The sequence below is a fragment of the Brienomyrus brachyistius genome, chromosome 16 (assembly GCF_023856365.1).
Source record: "Brienomyrus brachyistius isolate T26 chromosome 16, BBRACH_0.4, whole genome shotgun sequence".
NCBI lineage: Eukaryota > Metazoa > Chordata > Actinopteri > Osteoglossiformes > Mormyridae > Brienomyrus > Brienomyrus brachyistius.
This window is the reverse complement of record NC_064548.1, coordinates 4741138-4761142: the sequence shown is the minus strand read 5'-3', so window position 1 is coordinate 4761142 and position 20005 is coordinate 4741138. Positions and strand designations below refer to the sequence as shown.

At 44.4% G+C, this 20005-nt stretch overlaps 2 protein-coding genes and 1 long non-coding RNA gene across 6 annotated transcripts in view; 1 reads left to right on the top strand and 2 right to left on the bottom strand.

Annotated features, from left to right (window-relative positions):
* LOC125709650 (serine/threonine-protein kinase pim-1-like) overlaps window positions 1-20005 on the bottom strand; it is a 211929-nt gene that overhangs the window by 177864 nt on the left and 14060 nt on the right. The window lies entirely within an intron of this gene.
* LOC125709653 (uncharacterized) lies at window positions 1256-17485 on the top strand. 2 transcript variants are annotated; one of them, XR_007382798.1, is made up of 4 exons: window positions 1256-1364; window positions 10061-10185; window positions 11362-11580; window positions 16764-17485. It is a non-coding gene; the product is annotated as an uncharacterized LOC125709653 (long non-coding RNA). The 2 variants fall into 2 exon arrangements; XR_007382797.1 differs by lacking the exon at window positions 16764-17485 and adding an exon at window positions 15296-15424.
* On the bottom strand, window positions 2405-9498 carry LOC125709633 (uncharacterized). 2 transcript variants are annotated; one of them, XR_007382782.1, is made up of 3 exons: window positions 9300-9498; window positions 2748-9086; window positions 2405-2534 (listed from the first exon to the last, which is right to left on the bottom strand). XR_007382782.1 is itself a non-coding variant. In XM_048978271.1 (2 exons), exon 2 carries the CDS (start codon window positions 8881-8883, stop codon window positions 2995-2997), a length of 5889 nt encoding a protein of 1962 aa, XP_048834228.1. In that variant the 5' UTR covers window positions 8884-9086; window positions 9300-9498; the 3' UTR covers window positions 2545-2994. The 2 variants fall into 2 exon arrangements, 1 of the variants encoding a protein (XP_048834228.1); XM_048978271.1 differs by lacking the exon at window positions 2405-2534 and having other exon boundaries at window positions 2545-9086.

Genomic DNA, 20005 nt, shown 5'->3' with positions numbered 1-20005 from the left:
CAATCAGAACTTTTGAGCTTGGTTTTGAGCACGACCCTGTTAAACTTGTTAAACTCATCTCTTAGGCTTGGATATATTCAGAAACCTTTTAAAATAGCTGTTATTAGACCTGTTCTAAAGAAACCAAATCTAGAACCTAGTGATTTGGGAAAATATAGACCCACCCAAGGATCGCAAATCTTCCTTTCATTTCAAAGATCCTACAAAAAGTTGTTCATCAGCTGTCTTCTTTTCTACTGAAAAATAATGATAATAAATTATATCAGTCTGGCTTTAGACCAAACCATAGCAAAGACAGCTTTAATCAAAGTAATAAATGATTTGCTTATGGCTTCTGGCCGTGGCTGGATACCTTTGTTGGTATTACTAGATCTAACTGCAGCATTTGATACTGTGGACGATAATATTCCCTTGGACCACCTAGAAGCTGTGGTTGATATTAATGGAACAGCTCTCTCTTGCACTGTAAAAAATGTCCGTAAATTTAACAGTGAAATACCGTATAAATGCTACAGGATAATACCGTATTCCACAAAACATGCGATAACCGTGGGATTTACAGTGAAAAAACGTAATTAGTTTTACAGAGTAAGACCTTACATTTAACGGTTAAAAACGTTTGAAAATACGGTTTATTGCAGTAAAATTAACAATATACTGTATTATCCCTTACAGAAAAGACATGAATTTCACATGTTTTTTAAATGTGCAAAAATGTGTTTTTGGACCATTTTTGTGTGAAACCCATGGGATCACATGTGAAAAGCCACGAGATAACATGATGCTATTATTTTGTTAAAAATTAAACCTGCTTGTGTTGATTTCAGTCAATGCTCTCTAAAAACGTCCTGGAGAAAAGCATTTCAACATATTCATGCCTTGAGTTTTTTGTAATGTACAAATTGGAAATGTATACTTAGTTGTTATCATAAAATATTGTATTGTAGTGTTTTAAAGAACAGTAAATATGCTTAGAGTACAACGCAGCCTTTAGTCAACATACTAATAACACATTTTCTGTGTTTTGATACGTTCTGCCTGTGTCCAATGTATTGTTTTGCTGTAATTCAGCAGTAGTTTTACTTTTTAGGGTGTGCTAAACGAAATATGTGAAATTTAATGCTCTGTTTTGTCTCTACTCTCAGAAATTAGTTTTAAGCATTTGAAAAAGACAATCGTTAAGCATCATCCAATCATGATAAACATTGCGCATTGGGCAAATAATTTGATTGGCTGAGTTCTCATTGGCGGGAGCGTTTGCGTTTCAGCACGTTGGAAGTGGAGAAGTGGTGAACGATTATTGCATTGACGGAACAGAACTATAATCTAGTGGGAATATAAAATAAATGTGTCTGGGCAAATTGGTAAGTTAAATTAAATCGTTTTAAGCAGTGTTAAGCAGTGTGTGGTTTTAAACACGAGTAGCATGTACCGTGTTGACGGCGCATGAACATATCTTGGCAGCACATGTAAAACTTAGATTTGCAAGCGGGATGTGAAACAGCATTTAGGTGTTTAAAACAGCAATAGAGTGCGAGTTTGTTCACGCAGTTACAATGTTTAGTTGTTATTTCTGTGGAACATCAGTGCAAACCCTTAGGGAACATGTTTTACATGTCAAACTTCACCGTAATGAACCACGATGCGTGTTCAAGTGTGGCGCTACAGATTGCCACAATACGTTTCGTTCATATGGGGCATTTAAGGCTCATTTTTACCGTAAACATAACACAGATTCATATGTTGATACTACAAATGCCCTTACGGTGTTTACGTGTAATATGTCTATGTGCCAGCGCCAATGTAGCGATGTCAGATCTCTAACAGCTCACCTAAAGGAACATATAGCCGAAGGACGTGTTGTGACATGTCCGGTGACAGGATGCGACCATACGTTCACTGTAAGGTCGTCGTTTACAGCCCACATGTCCAGGAAACACAGACAATGTTCTGTGGACAGTATAAGAGATCTTTATAAGGAGACAGTTTCTCAGTTTCTTGAAACTGAACCGTTAGTTACAGGCCCTACAGAGAGATTTAGTGAGACTGATGAAGGTGAAGTCCATCTTACAGAAAATTTCAGTGACCTTTTTCTTAGAAATATTTCTCTTTTCTACTTGAAATTACATGGGCAGTTTCTTCTGCCAGCATCAACTATACAAAATATTGTTGAAGAGATGCTAAGCATACATGAACTAGGACAGACATATACTTTGAATAAATTAAGTGCATTCCTGAAAAGTGACTTAACTGAATTAACAGATGAGGTTATTGGTAGTATATGTGATGTTGTGAAGGAATCTGACCTTTTCACCATTAGTCATGAAGGACCAATGAGAACCAATTTTTCAAGAACTAGGGCTTTTAAACAGATGTTTAGATACACAGAACCTGTAAAGTTGTACTTAGGAAGGTGTTCTGCCCTCTGCGTCAAACGCCTTGCTTGACTCGGCAGTCAGATAACGTTTCCCAAAAGACAACAGACTCAGACGTTAATGTTTATCCTTTACTGTTGCTTATGGAATGACGTAAAACTGCAAAATATACAAATTACAGAACGGTAAGTATACAAAAATAATGATATGTACACATACAAGCACGACTGGGACCTGCTTCCCTAAATCATAAAGGTAATACAATCATTTAAATAAAGAATAAAGTTATATATCCAACATGTAAATTAACATGGATATAACATATGTATACGTAGACATAAGTAAAATAATAATTGTACAATGTATACATACCGAATGTGCCTTCAAATCAACTTAAATCAGGGAGCGATAACAGCCATGACCATGTGCTCTTTGGTATTACTGCTAGACTCACATTTTTAACGTCATCAAACAAGGACACTAACGCTAAGTGTAGTACCAATCTTTGTCCAGAAGGTGGCACTAAACTGCAACTCTATACAAGGTTAAATGTGACTATCTCAATAGAACAGCACACTCCCCGTCTGGTATTCTAAAAATACCAAACTCTCTCTTCCTTTTAATTTTTAACATCCTGTTTAGGATCGTCATGGAGGAGTAGTATCATCTCATTAATTGGTCTGAGAAATAATTTGGGACCATCTTTCCCAATGATCCTCACTTGTACTTTCCTGACTCGTCCATCCTGACCAGGGTAAGTTTCCGTTATGATACCCAAGGGCCAGTCATTCCGTTTGGACTGAGAGTCTTTGAGCAGGACTATACATCCTTTGGAGACGTTGGGTTGTTGATGTTGCCACTTCCGCCTGTACTGTAGTGTAGCGAGGTACTGTTTACGCCATCTGTCCCAAAACATACTTGCAAGGCTTTGAACCATACGCCACTGTTGTTTGTATAGACCAGGCTTCTCAAAATTCCCAGGAGGAAGTAAGTCGGTACCAGACTTTTGGGTAAGTAATGTTGCTGGTGTTAAGATGAAAGGATCCGCCGGATCAGTCGACACAGGTATCAAAGGTCTGTTGTTTATAATGGCAGTGACTTCGGCCATAAAGGTGGAAAGTACCTCATGAGTGAGTTTGGAGGACGTCGTCTGAAGGAGCATAGAATCCAAGATCTTACGAGTGAGTCCAATCATCCTTTCCCACGCGCCACCCATATGCAATGAATGGGGAGGGTTGAATGTCCACACACACCCCTGATCTGACAGGAAACGTTCCACTGCCTTTTCATCCACATTAGAAGATATCTGTAGATCTTTACAAGCTCCAATGAAATTAGTTCCTCTATCTGAGCGAATCTGTTTCACTGGACCCCGGATTGCCAAGAACCTCCTTAAGGCATTAATAAAGCTAGAAGTACTCAGAGATTCAATCACCTCTATGTGAATGGCCCTGATACTTAGACACGTGAATAACACTGCCCATCTTTTATTTTCTGCTATGCCACCTCTTGTTTTTCGAGCAGACACTGACCAGGGCCCGAACACATCTATTCCCACATGTGTGAAAGGAGGCTCTGCACTGAGTCTGTCTTTGGGCAGATCTGCCATCTTTTGAGTTTCACAACCCCGCCTGAGTCTACGACATACAACACAGGAATGGATGAGACTGCTCACCCGTCTTTTACCTCCTATTATCCAATAGCCGGCAGATCTTATCGCACCCTCTGTAAGGTGACGACCTTGGTGATGAGTTTGCTCATGAAAGTGTCGTATCAGGAGTAAGGCTACATGGCTCTTACCAGGTATGATGAGAGGCCTCTTTTCTCCAGAGCTTAAATCGGCATTGAGCAGACGACCACCAATCCTTAAGAGACCACTTTCATCCACGAAAGGGTCTAGTTTCTGAAGCGTGCTAGTTTTTGGAAGCGATTTGTTCTGTTTCAGACACTGCAACTCTTCAGCGTACATTTCCCGTTGTATGGCTTTCACAACAACAACTTTGCTCTGATGTATTGTGTCAGTACTGAGGGGCAACTCACAACAGTGCCAACCCTTGCACGTTGGAGTGCTGCTGTTCGGGTCCTGCTTGTAAGAGCATGCAATGTGAATCAACTTGCCTATAGCTCTGATCAAACGACTCCAATCAGAAAATCGTTCAAAGCGTTTTGAGACAGTGGTGTTCAACACTGTTACATGTGTACGAATTTCTACATCCTGCTCAGGATCGACAAGTGCATAGGGAGCTTCAGCGACAGTCTCTGTCTTTGGTCGATGCAAAAATGCAGGTCCACTGAACCAGATTGTGTTTTGCAACTTCATGGGTGCTATGGGCCGTGTTGCAATATCCGCAGGGTTATGCTCTGAACTTACATAATGCCACTGATCTGGAGTAGTGCTTCTCCGAATTCTCTGTATTCGGTTGCTCACATAGACATGAAATCTGCGTTCCTCATTGTAGATATAGCCAAGAACAACTCGACTATCTGTGTAGAAGTTTATCTTGTCAAACTTAACAGCAGTCTCCTCAGTAATGGTTTCCATTATGTTCACAGCCAACACTGCCGCACATAATTCCAGTCGCGGTATAGTGAGCTCTGGTCGTGGAGCTAACCTTGCTTTGCCTGCGATGAACCCTATATGACAGTTACCATCTGAGTCAACTGTTTTTAGGTAAGCGACTGCTGCAATTATTTTCTCTGAAGCATCAGAAAACACAGAGAGCTCTGTGAATTTGGCATCTGACAGTGATGTTGATCCATAACTTCTTGGCACTTGCACATGTTGCAAATCTTGCAGAGAGTTTTTCCATGACTCCCATAGCTCTTGATTGCTCACAGGCAAGGGTGAATCCCAGTCAGTAAAGTTTCCGGTCAATTCCCTCAATAGTACTTTGCCCTGAACTGTAACAGGAGCTACGAATCCTAACGGATCGTACAAGCTGTTTATCACCGAAAGCAGTCCACGTCTCGTACAAGGTTTCTTATCATTCTGAACTTGGAAGTTGAAACAATCCGTATCCAAATTCCAAAGTAGGCCAAGACTGCGCTGCGTGGGAAGTGAATTGACGCCTATATCCAGATCCTTTAATGCGTTGGCATAATCCTCAGACGGAAACGCTCTCATGACTTCCTTACTGTTTGAAGCCAACTTATGCAACTTCAAATTGGAATTGGCCAGCATGTCCTGTGTCCGTTTTAGCAAGCTGATGGCCATTTCTGGAGTGGCTAAGGATTTCAGTCCATCATCCATATAGAAGTCTTGCTCTACGAACTGTCTGACATCTTGTCCGAACTCCTTTTCTCCTGCTTGAGCTGCACGTCGAAGACAGTAAATGGCCACTGCTGGAGATGGGCTGTTGCCAAATACATGTACCTTCATACGGTATTCGGCGGGTTCATTCTCTGGGTTATTCTCACGAAACCAAAGGAATCTGAGGTAGTCCCTATCTGCAGGTCGAACTTTGAAGCAGTAGAACATTTGTTTTATGTCTACCATGAAAGCGACTGGGTCTTTGCGGAATCGCATGAGAACTCCAAGGAGACTATTATTGAGGTCTGGACCTGACAAAAGAACCCCATTTAACGAGACGCCTTTATATTGAGCACTTGAGTCAAAGACTACTCGAATCTGGGATGGCTTTCTGGGATGGTAAACTCCAAAAGAAGGCAAATACCAACACTGTTCTTTAGGACTGACCGGAGCAGCTGTCTCTGCATGATCATTTTGGAATAGACTTTCCATAAAAGCTACAAAGTCCTTTTCCATTTCTGGCTTCTTTCTGAAAAAACGCTTAAGCGCATTAAGACGTTCCACAGCTTGTGGACGGTTGTTTGGTAGATATTGTCTTGGCTGCTTGAATGGGAGTGGGGCAACCCATGAATTTTCATCATCTTGGTAGACTTCACTGTCCATAATCTGGAGAAATAGTTTGTCCTCGATAGATAGAGCTACTTTCTCATCATCTTTTGTTCTCTGAAATACATCCCATTCCTTTAGACCTTGAATGCTCTCCCTGAACCGAGGCTCAGAAGGTGACACCTTCTGCGATTTCTCCTTTATGTTAAAATTATTAGGACATGGATAAAAATGCGTACACTGTCCATTTTCCAGAATGTTGGTGTGATAAGCTTGGACAAAGTTAGGTTTGTGAATTTTCCCAAGGCACATATCCCCAATAATTACCCACCCTAAGTCCAACTTTTGGGCGAAGGGGGCATTTGGTGGACCATTTACTTGTTTATGGGCTTTGTGGACCCTGATAATGTCTCTGCCTAATAGCAGAAGAATCGGAGCATGATGGTCAGGCCGTGGAATGTACCTTGCAAGATGTCTTAAGTGCCTGTGCCTACTGATCACTTCTGGACTGGGAATTTCCGAGCGATTGTCTGGAATTTCATTGCACTCTAGAAGCACAGGTAAGGGTAAGACTACGCTTCCATCAAAAGATTCCACTTGAAAGCCTTGAGCTAGTCTGCCTTCAGTTACCATCGTGCCTGCACATGTTTTGAGGGTATAGGCTATGTTACATTCTGTAATATCAAACAAATCGAAGAATTCTGGTCTTGCGAGTGACCTGTTGCTTTGGTCATCTAGTATAACATATGCTTTGACCGCTTTCTCTGGATGATTTTTAGGATAGACTTTCACAAGACAAACCTTTGAGCAAGAACGTGGAAGTTGACTATTTCCACATACCTCTGTACAAGCTGAAGATACCTCTGGTACCACAGGAATGTCTTCATTCATTGTTTGAATCTCCACTCCCGGGTGTTTTGGAACAGTCGCCCATGGTGCTAGGCCTGGATGAAGCGCTGCTATGTGGGTAGTGCTTCCACATTCTGAACATTTAATGACTTCGTCGCAGTTCTTTGCCATGTGTGAAATGGAGCTGCAACATTTGAAGCATATGCCTTGCTGTTTGAGCAACAATTTTCTCTGTTCCATAGATTTCATCCGGAATCCTCTACATCTGGACAGTGGATGGGGCTTCTCATGCAAAAAGCAATGTTTAGCAGGATTTATCTTATTTTTGGGTTCAGTGGCAGCTGATGAAATCTCAGAAGAGACCTGGGTTTTGTGTGTCGCAACAGCTCTGGGAAAAACTGATTTATTTAACTGTTTGTTTGGTCTGCGCGACTCTTCCTGCACAGTTGTAAGGGAGAAACTTGGATCATTGCGCATTTTTGCTTGCTGGCATACAAAATCTACTAAGAACTCGAAAGGTGGAAAAGAAACACTATAGTCCTCTTTGTATTTAGATCCCACTGTCAGCCACTTCTCTTGTAAGTTAAATGGCAGTTTTTGTATAATTGGATTTACGCCTCGTGCTGTATCTAGATAGGAAAGACCCATCAGATCCCCATCCTGCATAGCTGCTTGAACCTCCATAAGCAAATCTCCAAGCTCACGCAATCTGCAATTGTCTCTGTTTGATATTTTTGGGAAATTCTCCAGTTTCCTGAAGAGAGAACTTTCTACCATTTCCGGTGAGCCATATGTTTCATAAAGCCTTTTCCAGATAAGTTTGAGCCCTTGTGCTGGGTAGTTAATGTGGACAGCTCTGATGCGTCTTGCCTGCTCAGCTGACTCACATCCCAGCCATCTTACCAGCAAGTCCATTTCTTCGCTTGGAGAAAGGTCAAGGTCTTTAGTAACATTCAAGAATGATGCTCTCCATGCTCTGAAGTTCTCTGGTTGATCGTTAAACTGTGTAAGGCCAGTAGACACTAATTCACGTCTTGCAATGAACCTGACCACATCAGACATTTGATTATTTGCATACAAGTGAGTACTTGGTGTTGTTTGAAAATAGTCATGTGGTACCTGTCTGTCTCTGTTCCTCTCTCCACTATCTTGACCTGCTGCAGCATATGTGTGAGGAACATCCTTTGGTGGCTGTGGGAATGCCTTACGTCGACTTGGGAGTGTAAGAGGCATACCAATAGACTGAGAAAAGGCAGGGTTCTGTATGCTCTCCACATTAACAGCCTGAAAACTGGATGGTGTGGCATATAAAGCACTCTGGCCTTCCTGCGGCACATAGAATGGAGTAGACTGTGATTGTTGCTTTCCTGAAACCCTTTTGTCCTTGTTATCATAAAACGGGCCATCCAGGACTGGCATCTCAGCTTCCTCAACATCAACTATCTGTTTTAATATGTAATCCTGCGTGCGTTCTGTTGCATCCTCTGTAGATAGTTCCATTAAACTGGATTTTCTTGTGTTTCCTAATTCTGCAGCTGTTTCTAAAGCCTCTGCCTTCGCTTGTATAGCAGCAGCTCTCTTCTCCAGTTGTAAAGCTTTTAATGAAGCCTCAAGTTGCGCTTGTTGTATTTTTAGCTCACTTTCTCTTTCAGCAAAAGCTATCTCCGCCTTAGTTGCTTCAGCCTCTGCTCTAGCCATTACAGCAGCCGTGATTACCGCTGCCGAGCCACGTGAGTAATGTGACGAACATGATGCCTTCGATGCCCGCTTCCGTGATCCAGACTTGGAGCTTGGATCAGACATTGTTGACAGACGCTCATGAGCTGACGTGCTCCCCGCCGTGGAGTCATAAACCGGAAGTTGATCGCTAAAGATATTCGTTTTACTGTTCTGCCCTCTGCGTCAAACGCCTTGCTTGACTCGGCAGTCAGATAACGTTTCCCAAAAGACAACAGACTCAGACGTTAATGTTTATCCTTTACTGTTGCTTATGGAATGACGTAAAACTGCAAAATATACAAATTACAGAACGGTAAGTATACAAAAATAATGATATGTACACATACAAGCACGACTGGGACCTGCTTCCCTAAATCATAAAGGTAATACAATCATTTAAATAAAGAATAAAGTTATATATCCAACATGTAAATTAACATGGATATAACATATGTATACGTAGACATAAGTAAAATAATAATTGTACAATGTATACATACCGAATGTGCCTTCAAATCAACTTAAATCAGGGAGCGATAACAGCCATGACCATGTGCTCTTTGGTATTACTGCTAGACTCACATTTTTAACGTCATCAAACAAGGACACTAACGCTAAGTGTAGTACCAATCTTTGTCCAGAAGGTGGCACTAAACTGCAACTCTATACAAGGTTAAATGTGACTATCTCAATAGAACAGCACAGAAGGGATGAAACAAGGTCACAGAGGTTTGCCTACTATGTTCCATTGAAAGACACTTTGAGACATTTACTGGAGTCTGACTTATGGCAGAATTGTGCTGCACATACATACATACATACCATGCACTGATGTACTTTGTGATGTCAGTGATGGTCAGGTATATAAAAACAATGAGTTCTTTTCTCAAAACCCATCATGTCTAAAACTAATTCTATATCAAGATTCTTTTGAGGTGGTGAACCCATTAGGTTCAGCAAAAAGCAAGCACAAAGTAGTAGCTGTATATTTGTCTCTGGCTAATTTACCACCTCATATAAGATCAAGTACAGACCACATGTCACTTGTAATGCTGTGTCAAGAAAAAGACTTCAAACACTTTGGCCATGACAAAGTTTTCTCAAGGCTCATTGCAGACTTAAAATACCTGGAAGACAATGGAATAACGGTGGCAGAGGAAAAAGTTAAAGGGACGGTTTTGTGCATTGCAGGGGACAATTTGGGGTCTCATAATATCGGTGGATTTACAGAAAATTTTAGTTTTTCTGAATATTTCTGCAGGTATTGCCGGATAACCCGAACAGATTTTCAAACAGATCCAAATGCATGTGGACCTCAGCGCACTCCTGAGCACTACAAATCTGCAGTAGACATTTTACAGTCTGAGGAACAACAAAACGTTGAAGGTATAATATCTGAGTCCATTTTTAATTCATTGAATTACTTCGATGTTTGTATGCCTGGCCTGCCACCTTGTTTAGGCCATGACATTTTTGAGGGTATCCTTTCCTATGATTTAGCCCTTTACCTGAAGTACTTCATCAAGCAGAAAAAGTGGTTCACTTATTCAATTCTGAATAGACGCATTAAGAAATTTAAGTACAGTGGCTCTGATGCGTTGAGTAAGCCATGTGCAGTAAACTCCAATGGAGTAAAGCTTTCTGGTCAGGCTATTCAGAACTGGAATTTTCTAAGACTTCTTCCTGTGATCATGTGTGACAAGGTGAAAGAGCCCACAGATGATGTTTGGCAGTTGACCCTTCAGCTAAAAGACATTGTGGAGCTGATTTGTGCACAGAAAATTTCATTGCCAGAGGTTGCATACCTTGACGTTCTTATCCTTGCTTGTAGATTTTCTCTCTTTCCAGGACATAGGTTAAAGCCTAAGCATCACTACTTGCGACACTACCCTGCACTGATTTTAAAGTTTGGTCCTTTGATCAGGTTGTGGACAATGCGATTTGAAAGTAAGCACAGTTACTTTAAAAGATGTGCTAGGAACTTAAAGAATTTCAAAAACCTGTGCTTCACTCTCTCTGAAAGGCATCAAATGTACCAGGCCTATCTTTCAGAAGGGTCAATGTGTCATCTAACTTTGAGGGAAAAAATCAGCACTGCATTTTACCCAGAGCTGTATGGTGATTCTGTTAAAGATGCAGTGAGGCAGTTTGGATTTACAGAGAACAATACCAAAGTCTCAGCAGAAGTAATGTACAGGGGTACGTTATACAAAAAGGGCCAGTTCCTTGTGACAAATAATATGGACTCAATACAGTTTGGAGAACTTGCACTTATTCTCATAAAAGATGAAGTTGTTCATTTTCTGCTGAGAAAGTATGTAGCAGAGTTCATTCCTGCATACCATTTGCATGAATTGAAAAATCAGACTGAAATAATGCATTGTGTGAAAACCAATGACCTGGCAGATTTCTATCCTTTAACATCATATATGATGAATGGAAAAAGGGTCATTCCATTAAAGCACAGCGTGATGTCACACTGAACATGATTGGTGATCTATATTTTCAAAAATTTTGGTTAATTTATAATTTATGTGAATTATTATTTTGGTTGTTTTTCAGAAATGGGTGATTCAGAGCTAAACACTTCAAACATCAGCAATGCCATTGATGCAGTACTACCTGAACTCCCAATTGCAACTAAAAAATCTCTTGAGGACACTTTAAAGTCACTTGGAGTGGAGTCCTCAGAAGATTTCAGATTTCTTCAGGAATCAGATCTGACAGCTGTACTGAAGCCCATTCAAGCCAGGAAATTTATGTCTGTTCTAAAGGAGACCAGTAAGTCCGTGTATTTGTTTCCATTACAAAAAGGGATAGTTTAATATTAAAATGAAAATTCTGTCATGTACTCACTCTCAGATTGTTCCAAAACGTGTATACATTGTTCTGCTAAACACAAAGGAAGATATTTGGCAGAATGTCAGTAACCAAGCAGATCTCATTCCTATTTACTGCCTGTTTGGTTACTGACTTTCTTACAAATATCCTCCTTTGTGTTTAGCAGAACAACAAAATGTATACATGTTTGGAACAATCTGAGGGCGAGAAAGGATGACAGAATTTTCATTTTTGGGTGAACTATCCCTGTAATGGGCAGACATATATATTACGTTTGTTACTAAAACTGCAATTTGTCTGACAGTCATATTGTCACGGGAACGCTCGGGGATCGCGGGCAGAGCGGCGATCGTTCGAGGCGAACGGGCAAGAAGGATGCAGGCAGGCGGAAGTCGGGGATTAACGAGGGTTTAATATACAAACTGGGAGCAGGAGACATGTAACGCCAACTAACATCAATGACAGACAAAGCAAACAGGGGAGACCAGGACTTAAATACACCAGACTGAATGACAGCAAACGGAAACAGCTGGGTACAATTCGGGAAACACACGTGGGTAATCAGGGGGCGTGGCACACACGAGGAGCGGACGAGCCGGGCATGACAGAACCCCCCCCCAAAGGCGCGCTACTCCGGGCGCGCCAAGGAAGGGGGCGACGGACGGGACGAGGCAAAACAGGACCTGAAAAACAAGAACAGAATCAACGCAGGACAGGGAACAGGACCGAGGCACAAAACAGAGCGAGGGACAAGACAAAAGACAAAACCTGACAGAGGGTCGGGAAGGCAGACAGGCAAACCAGGAAGGGAGACACAGAAGGAACGGGCGGAACAAAGGGGCCAGGAGTGCAAGGCGGGTACACCGGGGCACAAGGAACAGAGACGGGCGGAACGAAAGGGCGAGCAGAAAACAGAGGGGCAGAGACAGGCGGGACAAAGGCAGGGGCGTAGGGAGACAAGGAGGGGGAACCAGGGGAAGCCCGAGGGAGCCCCAGCGGGCGACGGGAGGCAGCCGGAGGGGCCGCAGGCGGCCGGGAGGCCGGAGCCGGAGGGGACCCCGGAGGGGCCGAGGAGACAGGGCGAGGGACCCGCGGAGGGGCCAGGGAGGAAGCAGGAGGGAGCACCGGGGAAGGGGACGAGGGAGCAGGAGGGGCCCACGGCGACGTCCGGCGGAGGGTCGGAGGTAGGGGCCCCGCAGGCAACCAAGGAGCCGCCGTCGGGGAGCCCGCAGGCGACCGACCAGGCACCGGAGGGGGGAGCGAGGCAGGGCGACGAGGCATCGGAGAGGGACCCGCAAGCGACAGCCGACCCGGAGGGCCAGGACCCGCAGGCGCCAACCGAGCCCCAGCGCAGGCGAGGCAGGGCGAGCCAGGGGGCAGGGCGGGCGGGACCCCAGCCCTGCGTCTGTGTCCCCTCCCTTTACGGGACACAGACATGATGACCCCCGGTCGGGGTCGAGTTCGCCGGGGCGAGGGAGAAAAAGTCACTGGGGAAGAAGGGACAGGAGCTGGAGCTGCTGCAGCGCGGTCAGGAACTGGAGCGCTGACGGGAGCTGCAGGTGACTGCAGTGGGGGCGCCTGCCCGGGAGCTGCAGCAGGCGGCTGCAGAGGGGGCGCCTGCCCGGGAGCTGCAGCAGGCGGCTGCAGAGGGGGCGCCTCTGCAGGAACTGGAGCGTGGTCAGGCACTAGAGCGCGGTCAGGAACAGGAGGTGGCTGCAGTGGGGGCGCCGGCCCGGGAGCTGCAGCAGGCGGCTGCAGAGGGGGCGCCTGCCCGGGAGCTGCAGCAGGCGGCTGCAGAGGGGGCGCCTCTGCAGGAACTGGAGCGCGGTCAGGAACTGGAGCGCGGTCAGGAACTGGAGGTGACTGCAGTGGGGGCGCTGGCCCGGGAGCTGCAGCAGGCGGAGGGAGCGCCTCTGGGGCTGAAGCAGCACGGTCAGGGGGCGCCTGCCCTGGAGCTGCAGGTGGCTGCAGTGGGGGCGCCTGCCCTGGAGCTGCAGGTGGCTGCAGTGGGGGCGCCTGCCCTGGAGCTGCAGGTGGCTGCAGTGGGGGCGCCTGCCCTGGAGCTGCAGGTGGCTGCAGTGGGGGCGCCTGCCCGGGAGCTGCAGGCTGCTGCAGTGGGGGCGCCTGCCCGGAAGCTGCAGGCAGTGGGGGCGCCAGGACAGGAACAGGAGCGCGGTCAGGAACAGAAGCGCGGTCAGGGGGCGCCTCGGGAGCTGCTGCAGCGCGGTCAGGGGGCGCCGGGTCAGGAACAGGAGCGCGGTCAGGAACAGGAGCTGGCTGCAGTGGGGGCGCCTGCCCGGAAGCTGCAGGCTGCTGCAGTGGGGGCGCCTGCCCGGAAGCTGCAGGCTGCTGCAGTGGGGGCGCCTGCCCGGAAGCTGCAGGCTGCTGCAGTGGGGGCGCCTGCCCGGAAGCTGCAGCAGGCGAAGGGGGCAGCGAAGGTGGCTGCGCAGGCGGCGGCTGCACGGGAGCGGGGTCCGCCGGCAATGGCGGCGACTCGGAAGTCGCAGCCGAGGCTCTCCGGAGTTTGATTAGCCTCCGGAGGTCCTCAGCAATTCTCTCCAGATCTGAGTAAGGGGATTCTGGAGTGAAGGAGGCCAAGTCCTGCCCCAGCTGTGTGGCGAGTCTTTCCCCCTCCAGGGGGGCCTGTGGGGCCGGTTCTCCTATCACCCTCCAATAAAGCCCCTGGAGGGTGAAGTATCGGTCAGCGAGGACTGCGGGTGGCGGCGGCAGCGAAGACGGCTGCGCAGGCGGCGGCGGCCGCACGGGAGCGGGGTCCTCGGGCGGCGGCGGCAGCGAAGGCGGCTGCGCAGGCGGCGGCGGCCGCACGGGAGCGGGGTCCGCCGGCAATGGCGGCCGCACGGGAGCGGGGTCCGCCGGCAATGGCGGCCGCACGGGAGCGGGGTCCGCCGGCAATGGCGGCCGCACGGGAGCGGGGTCCGCCGGCAATGACGGAGGGAGGTCCTCCGTACTGGCGATCGCCGTTCTCCTCCGTCTCCCTCGCTGGCGCCTGGCGGTTGCGGGAGGTGGCGCGATGTCCGTGAAAACGGACGGTGGAAGAAAGGCTTCTGGCTCCGGGTAGTGGAAGGGCTCCTCGTCCTCACTAGAGAGCCAGTACTTCCACGCAGGATCGGGGACGCGTGTGGTCGGCCCCCGGGCTGGAGGTAGGGCAGGTACCTCCCTCTCGTCCTCCGCCGGAAGCCAAAGCCTGGAGAGCGAGCAGGCGCCGAGAGAGATCGGCTCTTGTGGGAGCCTCTTCCTCCCTCTCCGCTTCTTTTTGTGGTCTGTCATTCTGTCACGGGAACGCTCGGGGATCGCGGGCAGAGCGGCGATCGTTCGAGGCGAACGGGCAAGAAGGATGCAGGCAGGCGGAAGTCGGGGATTAACGAGGGTTTAATATACAAACTGGGAGCAGGAGACATGTAACGCCAACTAACATCAATGACAGACAAAGCAAACAGGGGAGACCAGGACTTAAATACACCAGACTGAATGACAGCAAACGGAAACAGCTGGGTACAATTCGGGAAACACACGTGGGTAATCAGGGGGCGTGGCACACACGAGGAGCGGACGAGCCGGGCATGACACATATATGTAAATACACAATTACCTTGCTACATGTACATAGCTTCATTGCATTGAAATGTATCCACAGGACCCTCCTGCTATGCTGCTGATCGATTCATGCTCAGTGTGGACCGCAAGATTGTGAATGATGACATCACTACATTCATCGCTGCTGTTAGCCTAATGTTCGGCAGTTATTACTGTTTTAACATTCACTACCCTACTGAACTGGCATCAGTGCTTGAATTTTTGCAAAGATATGTAAAGACACCTAGGGAGGTTCACTTTACAGTTCCTCACAAAAGTGAGTACAACCCTTACATTTCACCAATTATTTTAGTATATCTTCCAACGGGAAAATACTAAAATATAGGTATATTTCAGAGTAGTCAGTGTGGTGTTTGTATTGCAGTATATATGTCCTGTCCACTGAAAATAACTTAACATACATCCATTAATATAAAGTAGCCGGCAACAAAAGTGAGTACACCTTATATTATACCAGATGTATGTTGAACCATGCAAAGCCACGTGTCCTATTTATCATGGTCATGTTTTTGTCTGCTTGACAGGACCATACAAGTTTGTGTATCTTGTATTAGAGCAGTTAAAATTTGGTGCTTTTAGTACGATTCTCTCATACTGACCACTGGATGTTCAACATGGCACCTTATAGCAAAGAACTCACTGAGGATTTGGGAATTACAATTGTTGTTCTCCACAAAGATGGCCTATAGGCTATAAGATCGGTAACACTCTGACACCGATTTACAGTACAGTGGTCAGGGTCATAGAGAGGGTTTTCCAAGGCAGGTTACACTCGGAACAAGCCTCACAAGGGTTGATCAAAGAAGCTCATCATCCTTTGAGTCAGGTGACTTGTTGCAGTGTGCAGCATATGGTCTGTGCACTGACAAGCTGACTGCTTCTGCAATCTCTGGATGAGGACTCGGCTTCTTTGATCAACCCTTGTGAGGCTTGTTCCGAGAGTAAACCACCTTGCAAAACCTCTGTATGACCCTGGCCATTGTACTGTATCTCGGTGATCTTCTTATAGCCTATAGGCCATCTTAGTGGAGAGCAACAATTGTAATTCTCAAATCATCATAGAGTTCTTTGCTATAAGGTGCCATGTTGAACATCCAGTGGTCTGTATGAGAGAATTGTACTCAAATCACCAAATTTTAACTGCTCTAATACAAGATACACAAACTTGTATGGTCCTGTCAAGCAGACAAAAACATGAACATGATGAATAGGACATGTGGCTTTGCATGTTTGAACATCATACATCTGGTAAAACATAAGGTGTACTCACTTTTGTTGCCGGCTATTTTGACAATGATGGCTGTAAGTTATTTTCAGAGGGAAGGAAATATACACTGCTATACAAACAGCACCTTTACTGCTCTAAAAAATATCCATATTTCATTTGTATATTTTTGTCCCTTAAAAAGATATACTAAAATAATTGCTGAAATGTGAGGGGTGGAGTCACTTTTGTGAGACTGTGGCTTCATTAACAGAGGTTTTCAATGTTGTTTTTTCTTTTCAAGGTGTTTGTTCATCATAAATCCTGAAAAGGGCACAAAGGTAGTGGAAAAGAAGAACAAAAAACGACTCCCTGTGAACCTAAGAGTCTTCACCTTAATCTCTGACCTTTCTGATTATGAGTGGCGAGAGACATTGTAAATGGCCTGCAAAGGTGCCCAGCAACTTTTGTTCCTTGTTCTGCCTTAGTAGTTATTATTGTAAATGTTCGACTTAGGTAAAGTTTATCTTCTCTAGCTCAGTTTAAAGTGGCAGTTGGATAGTGGAATCTAAATTTTAAATGCATAGTCTTGACCGACTGATTCTTGTCTGATTTTAAGACTAATCTTAAGCCATTGTATACTTATGATAAAACACAAGAAAAAAACACTAATGTTATTTTAAATGCCTGCCAATCTTTATTAAAAATACTTGGGACCACACTGATGTGTAAGTCTTTATTAGATTTTGATGGGTTTTGATTATTTGATTTAGGTTTGTATACAAGTATTCTTAATAGTTTCTTAAAGGTAAAATCTGAATGTTTAGCAGTGTAACTTCTATCTCTTCTTGCTCCCAGCTAATGTGATAAAATGGTGCTTTCACGGAATTGCTGAATGAATTCACTCATGTTCAGTTGATTTATATTAAAAATAATTCAACAGCATTTACATATTTAATGTTTTTTCCTTAGTTTAAATAGTTTTCTGTCTGCTTTGTGAAATAACTATAGGTTTTAACCGAATTTGTTACACCATAAACCTATAATTTAGACAGTTCTGAACTGTAAAAAAGATAGTAATGAACCGTATTTGTTACAACATAAACCTATAAATTAAACAGTTCTGAACTGTAGAAAAGATGGTCATGAACCGTAATTATTACAGTGTAAACGCTGGAATTTGACAGGTATAAACTGTTTTTATAGCATCATAAATATGTAAATTAGACAGTTATAAACCGTAAAAAAAACAATTAAAATCTGTAAAATATACAGTACAGTGGGTGCAATCCTGTAAAACCAATAACGGTGCTACTGTATTTTTTACGGTAAAGTTCTGGCAACCACAGCTGCCGGTTTTTTACCGTAAAATTTACGGTTTATTTTTTACAGTGTGGTTTCACTCTTATTTAACTGATTATTATAAGTTTGCCCATGCAATATAATTTCCTTCCAGACAAGTCCAGAATTATTAACACTTAGTATGCCGCTCTTAGTCACAATGCGAAGTTCCAAGCGTCTTGCACACTGATGTTTATTTACAGCACACTTAGCACTGACGTAAACACCGTAGAACTAAAGATACAGGACAAATACAAAGAAAATACATATTACATATTCGCTAACAATAACATACATACAACGATAAACTCAAAGTACAACATACCACTTTTGCCTGCTTGTGAGCTAAGAGGGAATGTTTGAAAATCCTTGCTTATGGATATTCTCTTAATTTCTTATGCAGTCTAAAACTCCAGCGCCGCTCGCAAAACTTATTCCTCTCCCGCCAGCACACAGGAAATGACGTATAAAATATACGTCCGAAACAGTTAAAATATATGCAAAATATTTAAAGGAAACAACCCTTAATCAAATAAAATCCCCTTGCATTCTGCAATGTAAATAATATTAAATATAAATATAACACATATGAAATTAATCAAAAACAGATGAATCTATTGAAAATGAAGTAGTAATGCCAGCTAATGGTAATAACAAATTAAACCAGATTACAATTTAAAACAAAGTTTACTTCTGTCAGCACACTTAGCATTTCCCATGCATAGTAAAATTAGCTTTAGCTTACATAAACCGTAAGACAGGGGTCTCACTCTGCCGGCCCGCGGGCCATTTACGGCCCTCCCTCTCCTTCCCTCCGGCCCGCAACTGACGTTAAAAATATAACGCAATCCGACCCGCAAAATATTTTAACAATATTTAATATTAATATTAATGATCATTTTTGTAGTTATTTTATAGCAATTCAATATCATTCAATATACAAAAACAACACAAACAAAAACACGGTGAAAAAAATGAATACGGTGATAGCGTAAAAAACCTACGTGTGCCAGCAGACATGCTAAGAAGAGAGCTAGTTTCGGGGCTTTAGCAGTTTATTTTTGTTTGGCTGTGAACGAAAATGTCTTATTCCAAACCGAAAAGGAAAGTGGATGATGAACACAGACAGTTTCAGGAAAGATGGACACTGCAGTATTTTTTGTGGAGTTTAATGGAAATGCCACCTGTCTAATATGCAAAGAAAAAGTTGCCGTTCTAAAGGAATACAATCTCAAGCGTCATTACTCTACTAAACATGGAGACCAGTATGAGAAGTACTAGGAAGACGAAAGAAAAAAACGAGCCCCCCAGTTGTAGGGAGAGCTAACGTCCCAGCAAACTCTTTTCTACAAAGCCAAAAAGGATGTTGATGCTGCAGTTGAAGCGAGTTATGTGGTGAGTGAGATGATCGCTAAAGCAGGAAAGCCATTCACTGAAGGGCAGTTTATGAAGGACTGTATGTTGAAGGTCGCTGATATTTTATGTCCAGAAAAGACGAACATGTTCAACAATCTCTCTTTATCGGCAAATACAGTGGCAGAGCGGATTACTGAATTATGGAGTGACATTTACGATCAGCTACGCGGGAAAGCGGGGGTTTTCACTGAAAATTAATGAAAAGTTTGAGGTGACAGAAGAATTGCTGAGTTTGTGTCCAATGCACGGCCGGACAACAGCCAAAGATATATTTCAGCAGTTGGGCGACGCGATTGAACGCGCTGGTTTACCTTGGAACAGACTAGTAGGCATTACTACCGATGGCGGCCCGTCTATGACAGGTAAAAAAAATGGACTGGTGGCGCTGGTGCAAAGAAAGTTAGAAGAGGAACATGCAGATCCAGCGGTTGTTCTGCACTGCATTATACACCAACAGGCACTGTGTAGCAAATGCTTGAAATATGAACATGTCATGTCTGTTGTCCTAAAATGCATCAATTACATCAGGTCAAGGAGTTTACAGCACCGCCAGTTTCGTGCCTTTTTAGAAGAAATTGAGGCAACATATGGCGATGTACTTTACTTCACTGAGGTGCGCTGGCTCAGCAGGGGAAATGTCTTGAAGAGATTTTTTGAGCTAAGAACAGAGGTGAAGAGATTCATGGAAGATGGCAGAATGGATGTTCCTGAATTTGATGATCCTAAATGGGTCATGGACCTTGCATTCCTAGTGGACATTACACAGGAACTGAACATCCTTAACCTGAA